Source organism: Mobula birostris, chromosome 12 (assembly GCF_030028105.1).
Source record: "Mobula birostris isolate sMobBir1 chromosome 12, sMobBir1.hap1, whole genome shotgun sequence".
NCBI classification, from domain to species: Eukaryota; Metazoa; Chordata; class Chondrichthyes; order Myliobatiformes; family Myliobatidae; genus Mobula; species Mobula birostris.
In genome coordinates this window covers 46,785,705-46,808,406 of record NC_092381.1, presented here as the reverse complement: position 1 = coordinate 46,808,406, position 22,702 = coordinate 46,785,705, and the positions used below count along the sequence as shown (strand labels likewise).

At 40.4% G+C, this 22,702-nt stretch overlaps 1 protein-coding gene across 1 annotated transcript in view; it reads right to left on the bottom strand.

Moving 5' to 3' along the window:
* Positions 1-22,702, bottom strand: part of LOC140205895 (ras-related protein Rab-3C-like) — a 131,617-nt gene that overhangs the window by 23,347 nt on the left and 85,568 nt on the right. Inside the window, exon 3 of the mRNA XM_072273751.1 lies at positions 3,858-3,976. Within this exon, the coding sequence (XP_072129852.1) occupies positions 3,858-3,976 (119 nt within the window). The remainder of the gene's footprint in view (positions 1-3,857; positions 3,977-22,702) is intronic.

Genomic DNA, 22,702 nt, shown 5'->3' with positions numbered 1-22,702 from the left:
ACAAGGAGATAATGCTGAAGCTTTATAAGACAGTAGACAGGCCACACTAGGAGTATTGTCAACAGTTTTGGGCCCCATATCTCAGAAAGGATGTGTTGTCTTTGGAAAGAGTCCAGAGGAGGTTCACGAGGATGATTCCGGGAATGAAGGGGTTGACATATAGAAACATAGAAACATAGAAAATAGAAAATAGATGCAGGAGTAGGCCATTCGGCCCTTCGAGCCTGCACCGCCATTTATTATGATCATGGCTGATCATCCAACTCAGAACCCCGCCCCAGCCTTCCCTCCATACCCCCTGACCCCCGTAGCCACAAGGGCCATATCTAACTCCCTCTTAAATATAGCCAATGAACTGGCCTCAACTGTTTCCTGTGGCAGAGAATTCCACAGATTCACCACTCTCTGTGTGAAGAAGTTTTTCCTAATCTCAGTCCTAAAAGGCTTCCCCTCTATCCTCAAACTGTGGCCCCTCGTTCTGGACTTCCCCAACATCGGGAACAATCTTCCTGCATCTAGCCTGTCCAATCCCTTTAGGATCTTATACGTTTCAATCAGATCCCCCCTCAATCTTCTAAATTCCAACGAGTACAAGCCAGTTCATCCAGTCTTTCTTGATATGAAAGTCCTGCCATCCCAGGAATCAATCTGGTGAACCTTCTTTGTACTCCCTCTATGGCAAGGATGTCTTTCCTCAGATTAGGGGACCAAAACTGCACACAATACTCCAGGTGTGGTCTCACCAAGGCCTTGTACAACTGCAATAGTACCTCCCTGCTCCTGTACTCGAATCCTCTCGCTATAAATGCCAGCATACCATTCGCCTTTTTCACCGCCTGCTGTACCTGCATGCCCACTTTCAATGACTGGTGTATAATGACACCCAGGTCTTGTTGCACCTCCCCTTTTCCTAATCTGCCACCATTCAGATAATAATCTGTTTTCCTATTTTTGCCACCAAAGTGGATAACTTCACATTTATCCACATTAAATTGCATCTACCATGAATTTGCCCACTCACCCAACCTATCCAAGTCACCCTGCATCCTCTTAGCACCCTCCTCACAGCTAACACTGCCACCCAGCTTCGTGTCATCCGCAAACTTGGAGATGCTGCATTTAATTCCCTCATCCAAGTCATTAATATATATTGTAAACAACTGGGGTCCCAGCACCGAGCCTTGCGGTACCCCACTAGTCACCGCCTGCCATTCTGAAAAGGTCCCGTTTATTCCCACTCTTTGCTTCCTGTCTGCTAACCAATTCTCCACCCACACCAATATCTTACCCCCAATACCATGTGCTTTAAGTTTGCACACTAATCTCCTGTAAGGAGCGTTTGGCAGCTTTGGGCCTGTACTCACTGGAATTTATTAGAATGCTGGGGGGGATCTCATTGAAACCCACCAAATATTGAAAGGACTAGATAAGGTGGATGTGGAGAGGATGTTTCCTATGGTGGGTGTATCCAGAACCAGAGGACTCAGGCTCAAAACTGAGGGACAACCTTCTAGAACCTTCTAGGTAAGGAGGAATATTTTTAGTCAGAGAGTAGTGAATTTGTGGTATGCTCTGCCACAGACTATGGTGGAGGCCAAGTCCGTGGGTATATTTAAAGTGGAAGTTGATAGTTTCCTGACTGGTCAGAACATCAAAGGTTATGACGAGAAGGCATGTATGTGGGTTGAGTGGGATCCGTGATCAGCCATGATGGAATGGCGGAGCAGACTCGATGGACGAAATGTCCTATTTCTGCTCCTATGCCTTATGGTCTTATGGGTTTATTGAGTATGCTCACGAGAAAATGAATCTCAGGATTCTATATGATGACATATATGTACCTTGATAATAAACATACTTTGAACTTACAAACCATTTCCTAAAAATTTTAATTATTTCATAGTGTGATCATGTTTGAAGATAAATGTTTCCTGTGATTTATTACTGGCCCTCTACTGTCCTAAATTATACCATCACATTTAAGTCAATTATGCCAGGAATACTCAAAGTTGCAAATACCATTAATTTTGTTTTGTATATATATGACTTTTAAATGCAGACTGTTTACAAAAGAAATAATAATCAACATCTCCACATCAGAACCACAGCAGCCACAGTTCAAAGAGCCAACTATGTGGTTCTAAGAGAAAGCAACTCCCTTGAGTTGTTCAGTAAGACAGAAGAGACAAAATCCAGAGTGGCCTCAAGAACTGAGAGAGCATGTACCCAGCAAGTGAGAGATCTAGCTACCAAGAAATTCCTCAAGCTGTTTACTCAGCCTCAGAACCCACACCACCAGGTTCAAGAACAGTTACTACCCTTCAACCATCAGGGTCTTGAACCAGAGGGGATAACTTCACTTGCCCAATCACTGAAATGCTCCCACAGCCTATGGACTCACTTTCAATGACCCTTCATCTTATATTCATAGTAGTAGTAGTAGTCATACTTTATTGATCCTGGGGGAAATTGATACATTGATCAAGAATACATATGTATTGCTTATTTATTAAATTATTAAAAATTTATTTTTTTCTTTCTTTTTGCATTTGCACAGTTTATTGTCTTTCGCTCATTGGTTGTTTGTCCATCCTGTTGGGTGTGGTCTTTCAGATTGATTGTTCCTTGATTTACTGTGAATGCCAGCAAGAAACAGAATCTCAGAGTCGTACATGGTGACGTATATGTACTTTGATAACAAACTTACTTTGAGCTTTGAAAAAGAAATGATTGTTACAAATTCCCCAACAACATTAGTCTGATTGTTATTTACTTCTAAAGGACAGCAGCTGCTGCCTCACACCCTTGGCAGCCTGGGTTCACTCCTGACTATCAACACTGTCTGTATGGGGTTTGCAAGATATTCCTGTGACTGTTTAGGTTTCGCTTGTGTGCTGCAGCTTACTTCAACATCCCAAAATATGGTCAGTGAATTGACCATTGTAAGTGGTCTATAGTGTGTATGTAGGTGAGTAAATGAAGCTGGAGGGAACTGGGAGAAATGTGGGGAAAATAAAATTGGATTAGTTTAGGACAGGAATTCTCAACCTTTTTAATGCCATTAAGCAAGGTGTCTGTGGACCCCTGGTTTAGGATTTGTGATTTGATGTACTGAAAGGCCTTGATAGACTGAATGTGGAGAGGATATTTCCTATGGTAGAAGAGTCTAAAACAAGAGGACACAGCCTCGGTTAGGGGGACGTCCTTTTAGAGTGGAGATGAGGAATTTGTTTAGCCAGAGAGTGGAATTCTTTGTTGTGGAGGCCAAGTCTTTAAGGCAGAGGTTGATAGCTTCTTGAGTGGTCAGGGCATGAGGGGATAAAGAAAGAAGGTAGAAGTTTGGGGCTGTGAGGAAAATTAGATCAGCCATGATGAAATGGGGGGGCAGACTCGATGGACCAAATGGCCTAATTCTGCTCCTATAACTTATTGTCTTATAACTATGAAAGTAGCAACTCCATTCAAATCTGCTTGCATTCAGATGGAGAAGAAATTATTGATGTCCTGAATAATTTTCCTTTTTCTTCTCATATGCGCTGAAGCTAACTGCATTGCAACTACTCTCACTCCAATTTGCGTAAACTAATTTGAGAGAAAACTTCCTAGCTTGTCTGTCAGAATTGGACAGTATTTTCATCACTTCATTTACCATTTGATAAGGATGTGAGCTGCTTCTTCTGGTAGAAAATTCAAGAACAACATTTATATTGGTCTTCAACTAAGTCATCAACTATATTAATTAGCACTTTTTGCCTTCAGGAATGATCAATTAAAATAGGTTGAATAGATGGATGAAGGGACTCATTTTTAAAACGTGGACACTGATAAAATGATAAGAGAATAAAAATGCAGCTCACCAGTCCTGCACTGCATTAAAGGATTCTTCATTAGCAATGTCGTACATAAGTACGAAGCCCATGGCTCCTCTGTAGTAAGCAGTAGTAATGGTTCTATATCGCTCTTGACCAGCTGTATCCTGTAAAACAAAACTCTAGTTTACTCGTGAAGAGGGGGCAAAGAGAAAACAAACTTTGAGTTGCTCATAAGCAATTGTTGATGAAACAAAGTGTATCTATAAAGATTAATTCTTGCATTCATTTGGAAATGGTAAATGTAGCATGGAGGAAATGAAATAAAGTCAGCTCTGAGTGAGAGCAACCATAAGAAGTCTGAGTTTAATATTATTGGGAATAGCACAGTAACATGGTGGTTAGCGTAACACCATTACAACGTCAACAACCTGGGTTCTGTTCTGCCACGGAGATTGTACGTTTTCCCCCTAATTATGTTGGTTTCTTCCCGGTGTTCCGGTGACGTACAGCTTGGTAGGTTAATTCGTCACATGGGTGTAATTGAGCACTGTGGGCTTGCTGGGCTGGGGGGGTGGGGTGCGGTGGGAATTGTTACCATGCTGAAATTTGTTTAGGATTAGCATTACCATCAGTCAAAATCCATTTAAACCTCCACTTTACACAAGGAAAATGTATAATAGATAGACAGGGAAAATGTTACTATTTCAGGTGATACTTAAAATCATGAACCTAAATGGTCCAATAAAAACTGTTCCAGTGATATGTAGAAGTACAAATGCAAAAAGAGAATCTCAGGGTTGTCTGTGGTAACATGTACGTGCTCTGATAATAAATTTTTACTTTGAGCTTTGAAGCTCCCAAGGAAGAAACCTAGAAACTTTAGAATAATGTTACAGAAGTGAGCAGAGAAAATAATTGAATGGCAATGGAAAGGTGTTGCTCTCTTACTTTAGTAACAGGACGTGGTGGGAGCAAAATGATTGAAAATGAAAACCAGCTCTTGGGCTCCACATTTTAAGATACAGTGAAACAGGTCATTCGAGCTGTGCCATCCAACAACCCACTGATTTAACCTTAGCCTAATCACAGGACAATGTACAATGACCAATTAACCCATTAACCAGTACATCTTTGGACTGTGGGAGGAAACTGGAGCACCTAGAGGAAACCCATGGGTGGACAAGAAGGAAATACAAACTTGCTTACAGTGGATGCTGGAATTGGAATGCTTATTTATTCAATAACTAATTCCTTAAATATTTATTGGAAAAAAATAGCACCAACTTGTCCACAAACAATTCTAAAAATTCTGGAGAATTATAGACTTTTATATTAGCATCAGTAAATTTGTAGATGTAGTCACTAATTTCGTGGATGACAGAGATCTGCAGAATTGTTGATGGTGTGGAAGGTAGATTCAGACTCCAGAAAGATAATGACGCTTTGGTAAAATGGGCAGTAAAATGGGAGATGGAGATTAATCCTGATAAAATTGAGGTGATGCATTTTGGGATCATTATGAAGATAGGACATACTCTTCATTGAGGGTATTGCAAAACACAAGTCTTTAGATCTTGAAAGTGATAACACAGGTAGACAACATGAATAAGAAGGCATATGGGACATTGTACTTCATTAACTAGGCATTGAATACAGGAGATTATGTACCAACTTTATAAAACCTTGGTCGGGCCTCATCTGCAATATTACTTGTAGTTCTGGTCACCGCACTACAGGAAGAGAGAAGATGAAGAGGACCTTCATCCAGGAGTTTGCTTGGGATAGAGCAGTTCAGTTATGAAGAAAAACTCTGTTCTCCCTTGATCAGGAGGAGGACATGATTGAGCTACATAAAATAATATGGAGTATATATAAGGCAGACTGCAGGAAACCTTTCCAATATGAGTGTTAGATAAAACTATAATACATAGGTAACACACACAGCTGTAATACATATGTAGGTTTAAAGTAATGAGGAAGAAATTCAGAGGGGATATTAGTGGTAGCAAGTGCCCAGAATGCACTGCCCAAGAAGGTGATTGAAGCTGGATCATTCAGTTGGATCCTTATTCTTTTTAAGAATGAGCAAAATGGAAGCCTCATAAAAACTGAGGGAGTCTGCCCAACTTAAATAAATCTGGAAAAAAACTGAACATAAGTGAGGTATAAGCTATTTCTGTTAATAAATTCTCTATTATTTCTCTTCTTAGATCCTCATTTCCTTTGTCTTTGAGTAAGTTAACTGATAATCTAGTAATTAAACACACTATGAGGATTTGGATACAATTCCAAAAATATTTTGAGATTATTGAGATTTTCTCTTTCAAGTCCCATTTTTTCTAATTATTTTTTTAAACCCTCTATGATTGATGAGGCTTTTAAAAAATGGGATAGATTAGGTATTAAATGCTTTCAGGACTTGTTTGTAGAGGAAAGTCTTTTTTCGTTTGAACAATTGTCAACTAAATATAGTTTACCCAAAACTTTTTTTTTCGATATCTACAAATAAAAGATTTTTCATGGTCTCAAATAAATACATTTCCTAAAAGTCCTGATAAGAATCTACTAGACGTAATCTTTAATCTGAAACCATTTTATAATGGATTTATATCTAATATTTATAATATGCTGTTGGGAATGAGAAGTGTTCCTTTAGATAAAATTAAAAATCTTTGGGAACAAGATTTACAGACTTCAATTTCTGAGGAAACTTGGAATCAAATTCTTTAATTGGTCAACATTTCATCGTTATGTGCCGGTCACTCTCTCCTTCAACTTAAAGTGGTCCATAGGGCCCATATGACTCAGGATAAGTTGTCTCGTTTTTATTTAGATATATCTCCTTATTGTGATAAATGTAATAATGAAGAAGCTTCACTCATTCATATGTTTTGGATATGTCCGAGTCTTGGAAAATATTGGAAAGAAGTATATCAAACCTTTTTGATACTTTTTAAAGTACATTTCAAGCCTAATCCTTTGACTGCTTTATTTGGTATTGTTGGAGGAAAGGATATTATTTTGGACCCATCTGATTTGCACATTTTGGCTTTTATCTCTCTTATGGCCAGAAGGACGCTTTTGCTTAAATGGAAAGATGTGGCCCCTCCTATTCACGCCCAATGGTTATGTGATGTCATGTCTTGTTTAAGTTTAGAGAAGATTCAATGTTCAATCTTTGAATCTAATCAAGACTTTCAAACACTGTGGGGACCCTTTCTGAATTATTTTCAAAACCTTTGATTTGCTGTTAAAGCACAGATGATGACAAACAATCTTTTTTCTTTTTTTTCTATGAATCAGCTTCGGACTTGGTAGTGGGTTAGGTTTTTTTTATATAAGAGAATTGTTGTTTTTCAATGTTACGAACTAAGTGAACTAATTGATTTGTATGGATATAGGGTAAGGAGTCTCAGCAGTTTTGTATTTTTTGTTGACTGCTTAATTTCACTTAAATCCACCTAATATTGCTAGTTTTAGTTTCATAAGCTTCATAGTTTCAAGTTTGTATGTTTTGCTAGTTGCTAATAAAGGATCAAATGCATTATTTTGACGTTTTTGAACATTATTATTGGATAGAGCAGAGGACATGTCATACAATCTAAGGATGTGTTGGCAAAATCAGAATCACCACAACCATGAGCAGCATGTAGCAAGTAATGACCCTTTGTTGATTCATGCTGTGTGTTTGAGATTGGAACACAGTTTGGAATGGTCATCGCTGACCATAAGCTCTATAGTCTGGTGTCTGTCTAAGAGTTCAATGCCTGGTTCTGTTGAAGTGCTGAAATATTTGAATTACCTACATCTGAACAGAATGTCTTTACTTTGTGTGGTTTGTGCAATTGGAAGGCAACATGAGTCAAACTGGAAGCAGTGACCTTGAAGACGGAACTAAAACTGGAAGCATAACTTGGGAACAGATGTTCTCAGGGAAATGTACGGAAGAAATGTGGCAAATGTTCAGGGGATATTTATGTGGAGTTCTGCATAGGTACATTCCAATGAGACAGGGAAAAGATGGTAGGGTTCAGGAACTGTGGTGTACAAAGGCTATTGTAAATTTAGTCAAGAAGAAAAAAAGAGTTTATGAAAGGTTCAAAAAACTAGGTAATGATAGAGATCTAGAAGGATATAAGGCTAGCAGGAAGGAGCTTAAGAATCAAATTAGAAGAGCCAGAAGGGGACATGAAAAGGCCTTAGCGGACAGGATTCGGGAAAACCCCAAGGCATTCTACAAGTAAGTGAAGAACTAGAGGATAAGATGTGAGAGAATAGGACCAATCAAGTGTGACAGTGGAAAAGTGTGTATGGAACCGGAGGAGATAGCAGAGGTAGTTAATGAATACTTTGCTTCAGTATTCACTATGGAAAAGGATCTTGGTGGTTGTAGGGATGACTTACAGTGGACTGAAAAGCTTGAGCATGTAGATATTAAGAAAGAGGATGTGTTGGAGCTTTTGGAATGCATCAAGTTGGATAAGTCACCAGGACAAGATGAGATGTACCCCCGGATACTGTGGGAGGTGAGGGAGGAGATTGCTGAGCCTTTGGCGATGATCTTTGCATCATCAATGGGGACAGGAGAGGTTCCGGAGGATTGGAGGGTTGCAGATGTTGTTCCATTATTCGAGAAAGGGAGTAGAGATAGCCCGGGAAATTATAGACCAGTGAGTCTTATTTCAGTGGTTGGTAATTTGATGGAGAAGATCCTGAAAGGCAGAATTTATGAACATTTGGAGAGGCATAATATGATTAGGAATAGTCAGCGTGGCTTTGTGAAAGGCAGGTCATGCCTTATGAGCTTGATTGAATTTTTTGAGGATGTGACTAAACACATTGATGATGGTATAGCAGTAGATGTAGTGTATATGGATTTCAGCAAAGGCACTTGACAAGGTACCCCATGCAAGGCTTATTGAGAAAGTAAGGAGGCATGGGATCCAAGGAGACATTGCTTTGTGGATCCAGAACTGGCTTGCCCACAGAAGGCAAAGAGTGGCTGTAGACGGGTCATGTTCTGCATGGAGGTTGATGACCACTGGTGTCCCTCAGGGATTTGTTCTGGGACCCCTACTTTTCATGATTTTTATCAATGATCTGGATGAGGAAGTGGAGGGATGGGTTAATAAATTTGCTGATGACGCAAAGGTTGAGGGTGTGGATAGTGTGGAGGGCTGTCAGAAGTTACAGTGGGACATCAATAGGATGCAAAACTGGGTTGAGAAGTGGCAGATGGAGTTCAACCCAGCTATGCGTGAGGTGGTTCATTTTGGTAGATCAAATATGATGGCAGAATATAGTATTAATGGTAAGACTCTTGGCAGTGTGGAGGATCAGAGGGATCTTCGGGTCCGAGTCCATTGGACACTCAAAGCTGCTGTGCAGGTTGACTCTGCGGTTAAGAAAGCATACGGTGCATTGGCCTTCATCAATCGTGGAATTGAGTTTAGGAGCCAAGAGATAATATTGCAGCTATATAGGACCCTGGTCACACCCCACTTGGAGTACTGTGCTCAGTTCTGATTACCTCACTACAGGAAGGATGTGGAAACCATAGAAAGGGTACAAAAGAGATTTGCAAGGATGTTGCCTGGATTGGGGAGCATGCCTTATGAGAATGATGAAAACTCAGCCTTTTTTCCTTGGAGCAACGGAGGGTGAGAGGTGACCTGATAGAGGTGTATAAGATGATGAGAGGCATTGATTGTGTGGATAGTCAGAGGCTTTTTCCCCAGGGCTGAAATGGCTAGCACGAGAGGGCACAGTTTTAAGGTGCTTGGAAGTAGGTACAGAGGAGATGTCAGGGATAAGTTTTTTTTACACAGAGAGTGGTGTGTATGTGGAATGGGTTGCCAGCAATGGTGGTGGAGGCGGATACGATAGGTCTTTTAAGAGACTCCTGGACAGGTGTATGGAACTCAGAAAAATAGAGGGCTATGGGTAACCCTAGGTAATTTCTCAGGTAAGGACATGTTCAGTGCAGCTTTGTGGGCCGTAGGGCCTGTGTTGTGCTGTAGGTTTTCTATGTTTCTATGATCATTTTCAGACTGATGTGCACCCTGAAGACAGGGTGACTAATGTGCCTCCAAGTACCGTGGTATCTCATTCGACTCCCAACATCTTCCCAACCATTGAGGTCAGACTAACTGGCTTATAGTTTCCTCTCTTCAGCCTCAATCCTATTTTTTATTACTAATTTTTTATTGCAGCACCAACAAATTACATTCAATACAACCAATTGCCAATTACATTTTGACTGTTTAACCCAGCCACCCCCAACCTTCATCACCATCCCCCCTCCACCCCTCTCCCTCACCCATCACTCTTCCCTCCACCAACCAACTGAATAGTAGTGCATATGCAGACAAAGTATGCCTATTTTAACAAAAGATCTTTTAAGTTAGATATCAAATTTATCCACATGAAGATTGTGTTTTGTCATGCATCATTTACTCTTGCTGATGAAAGTTCCAGGTAAGAAATGTCCAAAAATCTCTGAAGCCAGTGAGTATTTGAAATATCATGGGGAAGTTTCCAATGCTGGACTACAATCTTCTTAGCTGCAGTCAGGCCTGCCAGCCAGATTTTGTGTGTTTTTTTCCGTAAGGGAAAGGTGGGAGTCATCATTTAGAAGATGTACAGCGGGGTCCATTGGTAATTGTACCCCCGTTAGTTCTGTAAGAGTACTGATAACCTCTCCCTGCAAACCAAAAACCCCTGGACATTCCCATACAACATGTATAAAAGAACCAAAGGTTCTATGGGGGCAAAATGAGCAATATGGGTCAGGAACCAGTCCCATTTGATGTCTAATTCTCGGTGTTAAATATGCTCTATGACAAAATTTCAAGTGTATATACCGATGATTTGGGTTTTTCGAAGCACCAGCAGCGTTATCCCAAATCGCATCCCAGTCTAAGTCTTGTCCCAATTCAGATATATCCCTATCCCAGGCTTTCATTCCCGATGTGGGCATATATTTCTGGGAGTTTAATTTATCATAGATATATGACACTCTCTGTCCTGGAGCACTCTGTATCCAACTTAAAATGGGATGGTCCTTTAAATCTGACCCCCAGGGAACGCCATAGGCTTTACAAGCTGACCTTACTCTAAAGTAGAAGAAAAGAGAGAGTTTATCAATATTATATGGAGATATCAGTTCTTGAAAGCTAAGGATAGTACTTGCCCCATTAATATCCTGAAGAGTAGTAATACCTTTATCCTCCCAAGTTCTGTTAGTGAATGGTTCCCCCCCCCCGATAGAAAATGATTATTGTTCCATATTGGAGATGATTTGCACCATACACTTTTAAATTTTAGGAATTTTTCTGCTGCTCTAAACACTTGTAGCATATGGGTTAAAATTGGACTGTAATACAAATCACATTTTTTGGTAGACATACCTATAAGGAGAAAGTCCTTCAACCTTATTGGTGCTATTAGCTCTTGATCTATATTTTCCATGATGAAACTTTATCCTCCTCCATCCAATAGCTAAGACTTTTTAATACAAATGCCCAGTAATAATTATAACTGGTGTGAAGTTTCCTTTCTTCAGCCTCAATCCTTTCTTGAAGAGTGGAGTGACATTTCCATTTTCCATTCTTCTGGAACCATTCCAGAATCTAGTGATTCTTGAAAGATCATTGATACTGCCTCCACAATCTCTTCAGCCACCTCTTTCAGAACTGTGGGGTGTACACCATCTGATTCAGGTGACTATCTACCTTCAGACTTTTCAGTTTCCCAAGAACCTTCTATGATAACTTTACCCACTTATTGACCCCTGACACCTGGAACTTACACTGTACTGTCAGTGACTTCCACCATGAAGACTGATGCAAAATACTTATTCAGCTCATCCACCATTTCATTGACCCCCATTATTACCTCTCCAACATCATTTTCCAATCCGATATCTACTCTTGCCTATCTTTTATGCTTATGTATTTGAAGAAACCTTTGGCATCCCCATGAATATTATTGGCTAGCTTCCTTTCATATTACATCTTTACTTTCTTAATGACTGTTTTAGTTGCCTTCTGTTGGTTTTCAAAAGCTTCCCAATTCTCTGACTTCTTACTAATTTTTGGTCTATTATATGGCCTCTCTTTGGCTTTTATGTTGACTTTGACCACTTTTTAGTCACAGTTGTGTCATCTTTCCTTTAGAATACTTCTTCCTCTTTGGAGGGTATATATTCCGCGCCTTCCTCATTGCTTCCAGAAATTCCAGCCATTGCTGCTCTGCTGTCATCCCTGCCAGTATTCTTTTCCAATCAATTCTGACCAACTCCTCTCTCATGCCTGTCATTTCCTTTACTCCACATAATACTGATGCATCTGACTTGAACTTCTCTTCCTCAAATTTCAGGGTGAATTATATCACATTATGATCATTTACCCCTAAAGAACCCGAAAAAAATTCTGGTTCATTGCACAACACCCAATCCGGAATAGCTGATCCTTTAGTGGGCTCAAACACAAGCTGCTCTAAAAAGCCATTTCATAGGCATTCTAGAAATTACCCCGCTTGGAATCCAGCATCAACCTAATTTTCCTAATCTACCTGCATATTGAAGTCCCTGATGACCATTGTGACGTTACCCCTTTGGCATGCATTTTCCATCTTCCATTGTAATTTGTAGGTCACATCCTTACTAGTGTTTGGAGTCTGTATACAACCCCATCAGGTTCTTTTTACCCTTGCAGTTCCTTAGCTCTATCAACAAAGATTCAAAACCTTCCAACCCTATGTCACCTCTTTCTAGTGATCTTTTTAAATTTTTTACCAACAGAGCAACACTGCCCTATCTGCCTTCCTGCCTGTCCTTTCGATACAATGTGTATCCTTGAACATTAAGCTCCCAGTTATAATCTTCTTTCAGCCATGATTCAGCGATGCCTACAACATACTTGCCTATCTGCAACTGTGCTGCAAGTTCATCAACCTTATTCCATATACTGCACGCATCCAAATACAACACCTTCAGTCCTGTATTCATCCTTTTTGATTTTGTCCACCTTTCATGTTGCAACTCATCCAGTTGACTGCAATTTTGCCCTATCACCAGAATCTCCTCACTACATATCACCTCTGTTTGTAAATCAGCTACCTTGTCTTCAGCACTATTATCCGCCTTTCCTACGATACTTCTTGCATTGAAATATATGCAGCTCAGGACACTAGTTGCACCATGCTCAACATTTTTATTTCTAACTTTGTCTGAGGTCTTACCAACATCTGCATCCACAGCTTCTCCACTAACTGCTCTGGCACTCCGGTTCCCATCCCCCTGCAACTCTAATTTAAACCCCACCGTGCAGCATTACAAACCTTCCCATGAGGATATTAGTCCCCCTCCAGTTCAGGTGCAAGCCATCTCTTCTGTACAGGTCCCACATTCCCTGGAAGGGAGCCCAATGATCCAAAAATCTTATGCTCTCTTTCCTACACCAACTCCTTAGCCACATATTAAACTGTATAACCTAACAAGTTCTGGCATTATTAGTAAATGGCACAGGTAGCAATCCTGAGATTGCAACCCTGGAGATCCTGCCTTTTAACTTAGCACCTAACTCCCTGACTTCCTATTCTGCATAGGAAATTCAGGAAGTTAGGTGCTAAGTTAACCTCATCACTCACCCTACCCATGTCATTGGTACCTATATGGACCACGACTGGCTGTTCACCCTCCCTCTTAGGGATTCTGTGAACTAGATCTGAGATATCCCGGACCCTAGCATCCAGGAGTCAACATACCATCCGAAAATCTCATTCTCGCCCACAGAACCTTCTGTCCATTCCCCTAACTAACGAATCCCTTATCACCATAGCATTCCCCCTTTCCTTTCTGAGTTGCAGACTCAGTGCCAGAGACTTGCCCAATGCGCTTTCCTCTGTTAAGTCATCTCCGTGCCCCCCCCCGCCACTCCCCTGACAGTATCTGAGGATTCAAAACAAGTTGTGAAAGAATACTCTGGTATCCAATGGCCTTAGAGGGGGGATGGTGATCATGACTGTAAACTTCCTGTAATTCCAGTTCAGGTGAAGTCTGAACAAGTTAGTGGTTACTTATGTTTTCCTTGATCAAGGAAGTACAGCAGTGTTCTAAATAGTGAGCTTCATGAACAAGCTGAGTTTAACAGGAAAAAGAACACGCATTCTCTTATGCACTTTGGGTCAAGAGAAGGTTGTGAGTAGCTATGTTGTTTCAGAATTGGAAATGGCTGGCTTAGATAGCGAAAACTATTGCAAACTGCCTAACATCTATACATAGGAAAGTATGCCTGTCCAAAAAGGGAACATTCCTTGCCAGAAGGAGCTTCAGCAATGGTCTCACTTGAAGCATATTCATCTGCCTGAAATTGATTCAGAGACTGAGCTGCGAATAGGGATGAATGTGCCTGAAGCCTTGGAGCGATTGCAAGTGATTTGTAGTATTAATGATGGACGTTATGCAATCAGTACAATGTTGGGCTGAACTATTAATAAACCATTGAAAGGAGACCAGGATGGTGGAAGAGACAATGCTCAGTCAGAGCTGACATTGAACAGGATTGCAGTTTTGAACTTGGATGAGCTTTGGCAGCAGCAATTCAAGACACATTCTCCTGAAAGTGGTCAGGAGGAACAACCTCGTTTGTCAAGAGAAGATCACAATGCAGGATAGACCACTTACCAAAGAGGATATTTGTGTGAATATCAAGAATCATACCTCCTGTGTTTTGAGATAATGTTGTTGCAATTACTATAGGGGGCTAGGATGTAAGAGCCATACATCTTTTTTCTCTCTGCATTGTATTCTGTGTTGCGCATTTATTACGGTAACTAGTTATATGGGTGGGGGTGTGGTGAAAGTGAAGGGTTTAGTTATGTATTCGTGCTTTGTCCTCAGCAGTTTAGAACTGGGGACCTCCGGGGATCATATCTTTTGTTGACCACTTAACTTCACTTAATTACATTTGAAATTGTTTAACTCCACTTAACTTCGCTCAAGTACATTTAATATCATTAGTTTTAGCTTCATAAGTTTCATCACTTCAAGACTGTGTGTTTTGCTAGTTAATAATAAAGGATCTAATATAGTTCTTTGACTTTTTGGAACATTATTATTGGATGGAGCAGGGGGCATGTTATACAAGGTAACTCCCCGTGTGGTCACCAGCAGCGGCATTAGTTTGTTTGAGTTGCCGCTGCAGGAACAATTCAATATAACAGCAGAAAAGAAGTTTTCCTTGAGCCTGGTGGTACGTGATTTTAGGCTTTTGCATCTTCTGCTTGATGGGAGGGGGGCAAAGAGAGGAAGTCTAGTGTGGGTAGAGTCTTTGATTATGCTGTCTGCTTTACCGAGTGGTGAAAAAGTATAGAGGGTAGCTGGTTACTGTGAAGTGCTGAGTTATATTCACAACTTTCTGCAAGTTATTTCAGTCATGGGTAGAGAAGTTGCCATGATACATCCAGATAGGATGCTTCCTATGGTGCATCAACACAAAATTGGTGAGGCTAAAAGGGAACATCTGAAATTTCTTTAGCCTCCTCAGGAAGCAGAGATGATGGTGAGCATTTTTAGCCATGGCATTTATGTGGTTGGCCCAGGACAGGCTATTGGCCATGTTCACTCCGAGGAACCTGAAGCTCTCAACCCTCTCATACTCAGCACCATCATTGATGTTAGCAGAGACAAAACATGCTGCTCCTTTCCTCAGTTCAATGACCAGATCTTTTTGTTGACATCAAGGGAAAGGTTGTTGTCATCACACCATGTTGCTAAGCTCTCTATCTCCCTGCTGTACTCCAACTCATCATTATTTGAAATATGCCTCACTACAGTGATAACTGTAACAGAGTTAACTAAAGTCTGCTAACTAAAACAGAGACTGATCAATTTCTGGACATCAAGGAAAGGAAGGGATATGGTGCTAGAGCAGGTAAATGGTTGTGCAGGCGATGCAGAATTGGGCAGATAGGTTACTCCTTTTCCTTATTCTCATGTTCTCAGTACTCTCATACAGCACCAGTATGAATGGCAAAATGCATCCTTGAGCATTGTGGGCTTTAGCTTTGTGAGGTCTGGGTCATAAATACCATGGTTTAGTAGTGAGAGGGGAACATTTTGCCATCTCTCATGCTTAGGTAGGCTTATGTACCACCAGGAGTGGGTAGACTCGCACAGGACAAATGCATTAAATAATTCTGTAGCTTGTCTAACATTCAAGAGGCATTCAAAGGGCTTGTTCAGTTACTTTTCAGGCAGACCGAAGTGCACGATCTAATTAAGCTGGGTTGTGAAGAGAATGGAGAGGCTTCAAGTGGATGAAGAACTATCAAATGAATGGATGTAGACATGACTATTGGGTGTGATGCACATGAATCCTATGAAGTTAGCATACAGTTCAAAAGATAATTAGCAAGGCAATAATTGCTCCTTGCATTTAAATCTTAGAGACAGAATTATTAATAATGTTTATCAGTACAGCAATTATTGTCAGATTCTTTTCAGAACAAAGACAAAACAGCGAGTGTTAACCATAAAGTAAACAATGGGAAATTTGTCTATTGCCTCCATTTTTAGAAGAATTTTGTTTTGAAGTGGCTGCTCAACGTGTCATTTAACTTCCAGGATGGAAGTAAGAATATGATGAGAAGGTGATCACTTTATGTAGTTAATCCCTTGATATTGAGCAAAAATTGTATGTTACAGTGCTGGTCAAGGGAAATAGATCAGCTTCTATGTGAATGCTTCAAGTTGGTGGATTGGCCAATATTCAAGGACTCAACAACCAATCTATATGATGCCACCTCAGTCACAGACTTCATCAGCAAGTATATAGGGGACTGTGTACCAACCAGAAACCATGGAAACCAAGAGAAGCACTCCCTGTGGAAGTCCAGGTGTGAGGAATTCAAACCAGGTAACCCTGAACTATATGGGAAATTTAGGTATGACATTCATAAAGCTATCAGGGATGCCAGGAAACAATACCAGATAACAATTGAGTTCTAGACCAGGCATTAGTTACAGCAAGGTGTGCATGCGATGAGGGGTACAAAACAAAGGCAGTATTCCTGGCACAATGCAGCCCCCCCCCCCCACAAATGGACTGAAGTTACTCTCTGCAGAATGTCAATGAAATAGCACTACCCATTTAAACAGCTTCCAGAGCACCTGTACCCATCACGGTCACCATCGCGGATGTTAAATTAGACTTCCTGACAGTGGACTTGCAGAAAGAAACTGGCCCATTTGGAGTCCTTGCCTGTTAGCCATTGGGAATGCATGCAGGCATCTTTAACCTTTACTCCTGTCCGAAGTTCCCATCTGCTTTCAGAAGAGCACTATCTGCCCAATGTCAAAGGAAAAATAAGGTAACAAGTGTTAATGATTACTGTCCAGTGCCTTGCCCAGTGCTTCAGAATCAGGTCCAGGTTTACTAACACTGACATATGTCATGAAATCTGTTGTTTCGCAGCAGTTGTACAATCTTCTGCAACTTTTACCAACCCTGTCCGTTGGTGCCTCCATACCAGATGCTGGTGCAATAAATAAAAATTACCAGAAGGATATATATAAAATGAACATAGTGCAAAAAGAGAGCAAACTAGGCTGTTCAGAAACCTGATGACAGATGGGCAGAAGCTGTTCCTGAGTGTGCACTTTTATGTTGCTGCACCTTCTCTCTCTTGGTAATAATCAGAAGGGGGCATATAGAGGATAGTGAGAGCCCTTTGGGATGGATGCCAGCTTTGTGAGGTATTATCTTTTGAAGATGTCCTCAGATGGGATGGCTAGCACCTAAGATGCAGCTTATTATGTTTTCTCACTCCAAAACATTAAACTAATTAAAAGAAAGACATGAGAGCCTGAAATGTGAGTCTAACTTTGGTTTTTACTTTAAATGAGGAGCACATACATCATGTGGTGGTATCATAGCATGTGCAGTTCATGTATTTTTATATATAACCATAATGAGTTATATAAACAACAAAGAATGCTTCATCAAACAATGTAGTTACAAGATTACTCAAATATTACTGAAGTATTAAATATACAACTGAGTTGATTATAGCTTTTTCCAATCCTGTGCATTGATGCCCTCATACCTGACAGTGTTGCAAGCACTCAGAATGCTCTTCACGGTACATCTGTAGAAATTTGCTAGAGTCTTTAGTGACATACCAAATCTCCTCAACCATTAATGAAATATAGCTGCTGGCGTGCCTTCTTCTTGAGAGGCAGGCCATGGTACAAAGCAGCTCCAGCCACCCACAGAACTTCAACCCATTGCAATTCCTATTACAAACAACAGCGGACACTCTCTGCTGGCCCTATACTCATCTCTGGAACATCTGAATAATAAACACATTTATGTCAGGTTCCTGGTTACTGACCAAAGCTCCACTTTCAATACCATAATTCCAAACAAATTCCTTTCCAAACTCCTAGGCTCCAGATTCGGCACTTCCCTCTGCAAATGGATCCTTGATTTCCTCACCAATCAGTAAGGTTAGGCAGCAACACCTCCTCCACAACTATCACTAAAATATTGGTGCCCCATGAGGCTGTATCCTCAGCCCCTTAATTTATTCCCTATCCACTCACAATTGTGTGAGCAGGTCTTGCTCTTACTCCATTTACAAGTCTACAAGTGACATCATCATTGTGGGCCAGATTTAAAATAACAATAAGATGGAAAAAGGAGACAGGAAGGAGATAGATAGCCGGTGGCATGATTTCAAGTCAGCAACCGCTCCCTCAATGTCAGCAAAACAAAAGTGCTTGTTATTGACTTTAGGAAGTGAGGCAGAATATACACCGTTGTCTGTATCAATAGAGCTGGGTGGAAATTGTTGATAGCTTCAAGTTCCTACCGATATCACCCGATATCACCGAGGTTTGTCCTGCCTTAAAAGAGCTGGTTGTTGACTTCAGATAGGTGGGTGGTGCACAGGTTCCTTTTTAAATCAACAAAGGACAGAGAGTTTCAAATTCCTATGAGTAAGCATCTGTCTTGGTCCAACCATGTAGAAGCTATGGCCAAGAAAGCACACTAGCGCCTCTACTGCCTCAGAAGTTTAAGGAAATGCCAGAAGATATCCATTCAAGGTGAGTGGACAGAAGTTTAAGGGGGATGTTGGAAGTAGGGTTTACTTTTAAACAGAGAGTGGTGGGTGCCTGGAATGCACTACTGGGGGTGATGGTAAAGGATGATGCATAGGGGCATTTAAATGACTCTTAGATGGACACATGGATGTAGGAAAAATGGAGGGTTATAGGCTGTATAGGAGCGATGGGTTAGATAGATCGTGGAGCAGGTCTATATAAGACTGCACAATATCATGGGCCAAAGGTTCCATACTGTACAGTTCTGTATTCAATATTCTATTAAATTTATCATTTTCCGATTGCCTTCACCAATTCTCATTGACGCACCATAGAAAGCATCCTTTCTGTAAACATCCCAGCTTGGCATGGCAACTGGTCCACACAAGACCGCAAGAAATTGTAGGGAGTTATGAAAGTTGCCCAGTATGTCAAGAAAACCAGCCTACACTACACGACACTGACTCTTTCTACACTTCCCAATAGCTGGGCAAAGCAACCAACCTAATCAAGGGCCCTCCCCAACTCCCTCACCTTCTCTCTTTATCTCCTCTCTCCCCTTCTTTCAAGCAGAACACACAAAAGTTTGAGAACATGTACTACCAGATTCAAGGACAGCTTCTATCTCACTATTCGAAGACTCTTGAATGGACCCTCTATACGATGAAGTTAAACTCTTAATCTCTTGATCTACCTCATCAAGGCTTTTGCACCTTATTTGTCTACCTGCAATGCATTTTCTCTGTAAAGGTAACACTATGTACCGCACCTTTAATTTTTCATTTTGTACTTTACCTTGATGTACTTGTGCAAAGAATGATCTGTCTGGATGGCACGCAAACAAACCTTTTCACTGTATATTGGGACATGTGACAATACCAACCCTATAACCAATTTCTCTACAATAGCTATTGATAACTAACAGCAGAGTTGTGTCAACCTCCTCTGCTAAGGTAACTTTGTAATGTGATCAAGTCTTGAATTTTCTTATCTACTATTTCCCTTGCATCTGTTTCCTGATGATAACATTCTTCTGAACTCACTCTTACATTGAGCCACAAGCTGCCTGAGACTGTCACTATGGGAACTGTCTAGAAAAAGCCAAGATCCGCATGTACACAAACAGAGACAAGCACAACCTTTGCCTTTGAAATTATAGCTCATACATTATATTTTAAATAAAAGTCTTGATCAAATAGCAATTGAATATAGAGTATTTTTGCTCTAATTCATTAAAAAGTGTGTTTATCTTTCAAAGTTCAATTGTGATGAGGAACCCACAGCTAACACTAGCTATTTTTCCTGATTTATGGCTTTCCTTTTTTTAAAAAAAACTATCAATAATCATTTCAGGTGTCACCCTGGGGTTTTCAGCTTTTAGCCGTGGGTCTCAATGTAATCATTTTTGGAAAATGGTCCTTAAAAATCTAAGCACTGTTCAATCTATATGTAACATTCTTAAATATAGCATAATTATATAACAAACCCAGATCCCCTCAGATGCATCATGTTCTGTCTTTATCATTGCATCTCAGTAAAGATCTCAGTGCAAGTATGGATCCACCACATACTGTATGTTTTTGATTTAAACCAGGGACAATCAAACCAGTGATAAAAACACCCAAAGTCCGGTGCATTTGGTGAACAGTATTCAATAATGACTTAAAGCCTGTAAAATAAATACGCCTTTCCATCTAACTTACTCTTTCATTAGGTTGTACTGTGTGAACATTATCTTCTGAGATGGTTAACTTTAATTGAGTGGTTTAACCACTATGTTTAAAGATTAAAAAGGAATTTATTTGAACATGTTACCACATGACAGGGCACTTCAATGCACTAAACATTCATAACAAATCTACATTAATAATTAATGAGCCATGAGCCAGTCCTCATCAGAGGACCAGAGGTGGAGAGGGTTAGCAACTTTAAATTTCTAGGTGTTATTATTTTGGAAAACCTCTCCTGGGCCCTGCACATAATTGCAATTACGAAGAGGGCAAAGCAGCGCTTCTGTTTCCTGAGGAGTTTGCAAAGATTCAGCATGCTATCTAAAACTTTGACAAACTTCTATAGATGTGTAGTGGAGAATACAATGACTGACTGCATCACAGCCTGGAATGGAAACACCAATGCCCTTGAATGGAAAATCCTACAAAAAACTAATGGATACAGCCCAGTACATCATGGGTAAAGCCCTCCCCACCATTGAGTATCTACATGAAACACTATCCCTGGAAAGCAGTATCCATCATTAGGGACCACCACCAGCCAAGTCATGCCCTCTTCTTGTTGCTGCCATCACGAAGAAGGTACAAGAGCCTTGGGACTTGCACCACCAGGTTCAGTAAAAGTTACTACCCCTCAACCATCAAGTTCTTGAACCAAATGGGATAACTTCACTCAACTTCACTTGCCCCTTCTTTGAAATGTTCCCACAACCAATGGACTCACTTTCAAGGACTCTTCCTCTCATGTTCGCAATATTTATTGCTTAAATATTTATTATTTTTATATATTTTGTATTTGCACACTTCATTGTATTCTGCACACTGGGTGAATGCCCCAGTGGGGTGGTCTTTCATTGATACTGATATAGTTATTTGTTGAGTATGACAAGAAAATGAATCTCAAGTTTGTATATAGTGACATATGTGTACTTTGATGATAATATTGACTTTGAACTTTGAATTAAAGAGGGTAACAGACAAATCTTTTCCTTAAAAGTCAGATTGATAATAGTAATGAATTGTAAAAATTGCAATGTTTTTTATAGGAAGCAGGGAAAGGGGTAGTGTCATAGGATTAAAGAGCAATTTGATAACAGCATTAGAAACTAACGAAGGGAGAAGATTTTCCTCAGTATAAGTGATACACTGTCAGATACAGAAGAACAAATCACTTCAGGAAGCACCCAGTTTAAATTTTGGAATGATGCAAAATGACCTAAAAATGGTTATCATAGAGTTATACAGCACAGAAACAGATCCTTCAGCCCCACTTATCCACACTGATAATGATGCCAACCTGAACTAGTTCCATTCAGTTTATATCCCTCTAAACCAGGGGTTCCCAACCTTTTTTATGCCATGGACCCCTACCATTAACTGAGGGGTCTGTGGACTGAGGTTGGGAAACTCTGCTCTAAACATTTCCTCTTCAAGTCCACATCCAAATATCTTTTAAATGTTTTAACTGTTCCTACTTCCATGGACTTCCTTGTGCAGCTTGTTCCATTTGAAAACCTGCCTCTCAAGTTTCCTTCAAATTTTTCCGTTCTCATACTAAACCTGTAATCTCTAGTTTTAGACTCCCCTATCCTGGGAAAAGACTCTGGCTATCCACCTTACTGATGTATTTCATGATTTTATAAGCATCTGTAAGATCATTCCTTAGCCTTCTTTACTCCAGGATAAACAGCCCCAGCCTATCCAGCCTCTCCTCATAACTCAAGCCCTCCAGTCTTGGCAACATTTTTGTGAATCTTTTTAACACTCTCTGTAGCTTAATCACATCCTTCCTATTCCAGAACTGAACAAGAATGATCTCACCAGCATTTTGTACAGCTGCAACATGATATCTCAACTCTTGTACTCAGTTCTTGACTGACAAAAACAAGCATGCCATACACCTTCTCCACCACCCTGTCACCACTTTCAGGGAAGTACTGACTCATACCCTAGGTCTCTCTGTTCTATGACACTCCCCAGGATCCTGCCATTCACTGCGAATATCTTGCCCTGGATTAACTTCCCAAAATACATCACATCACATCTGCCCG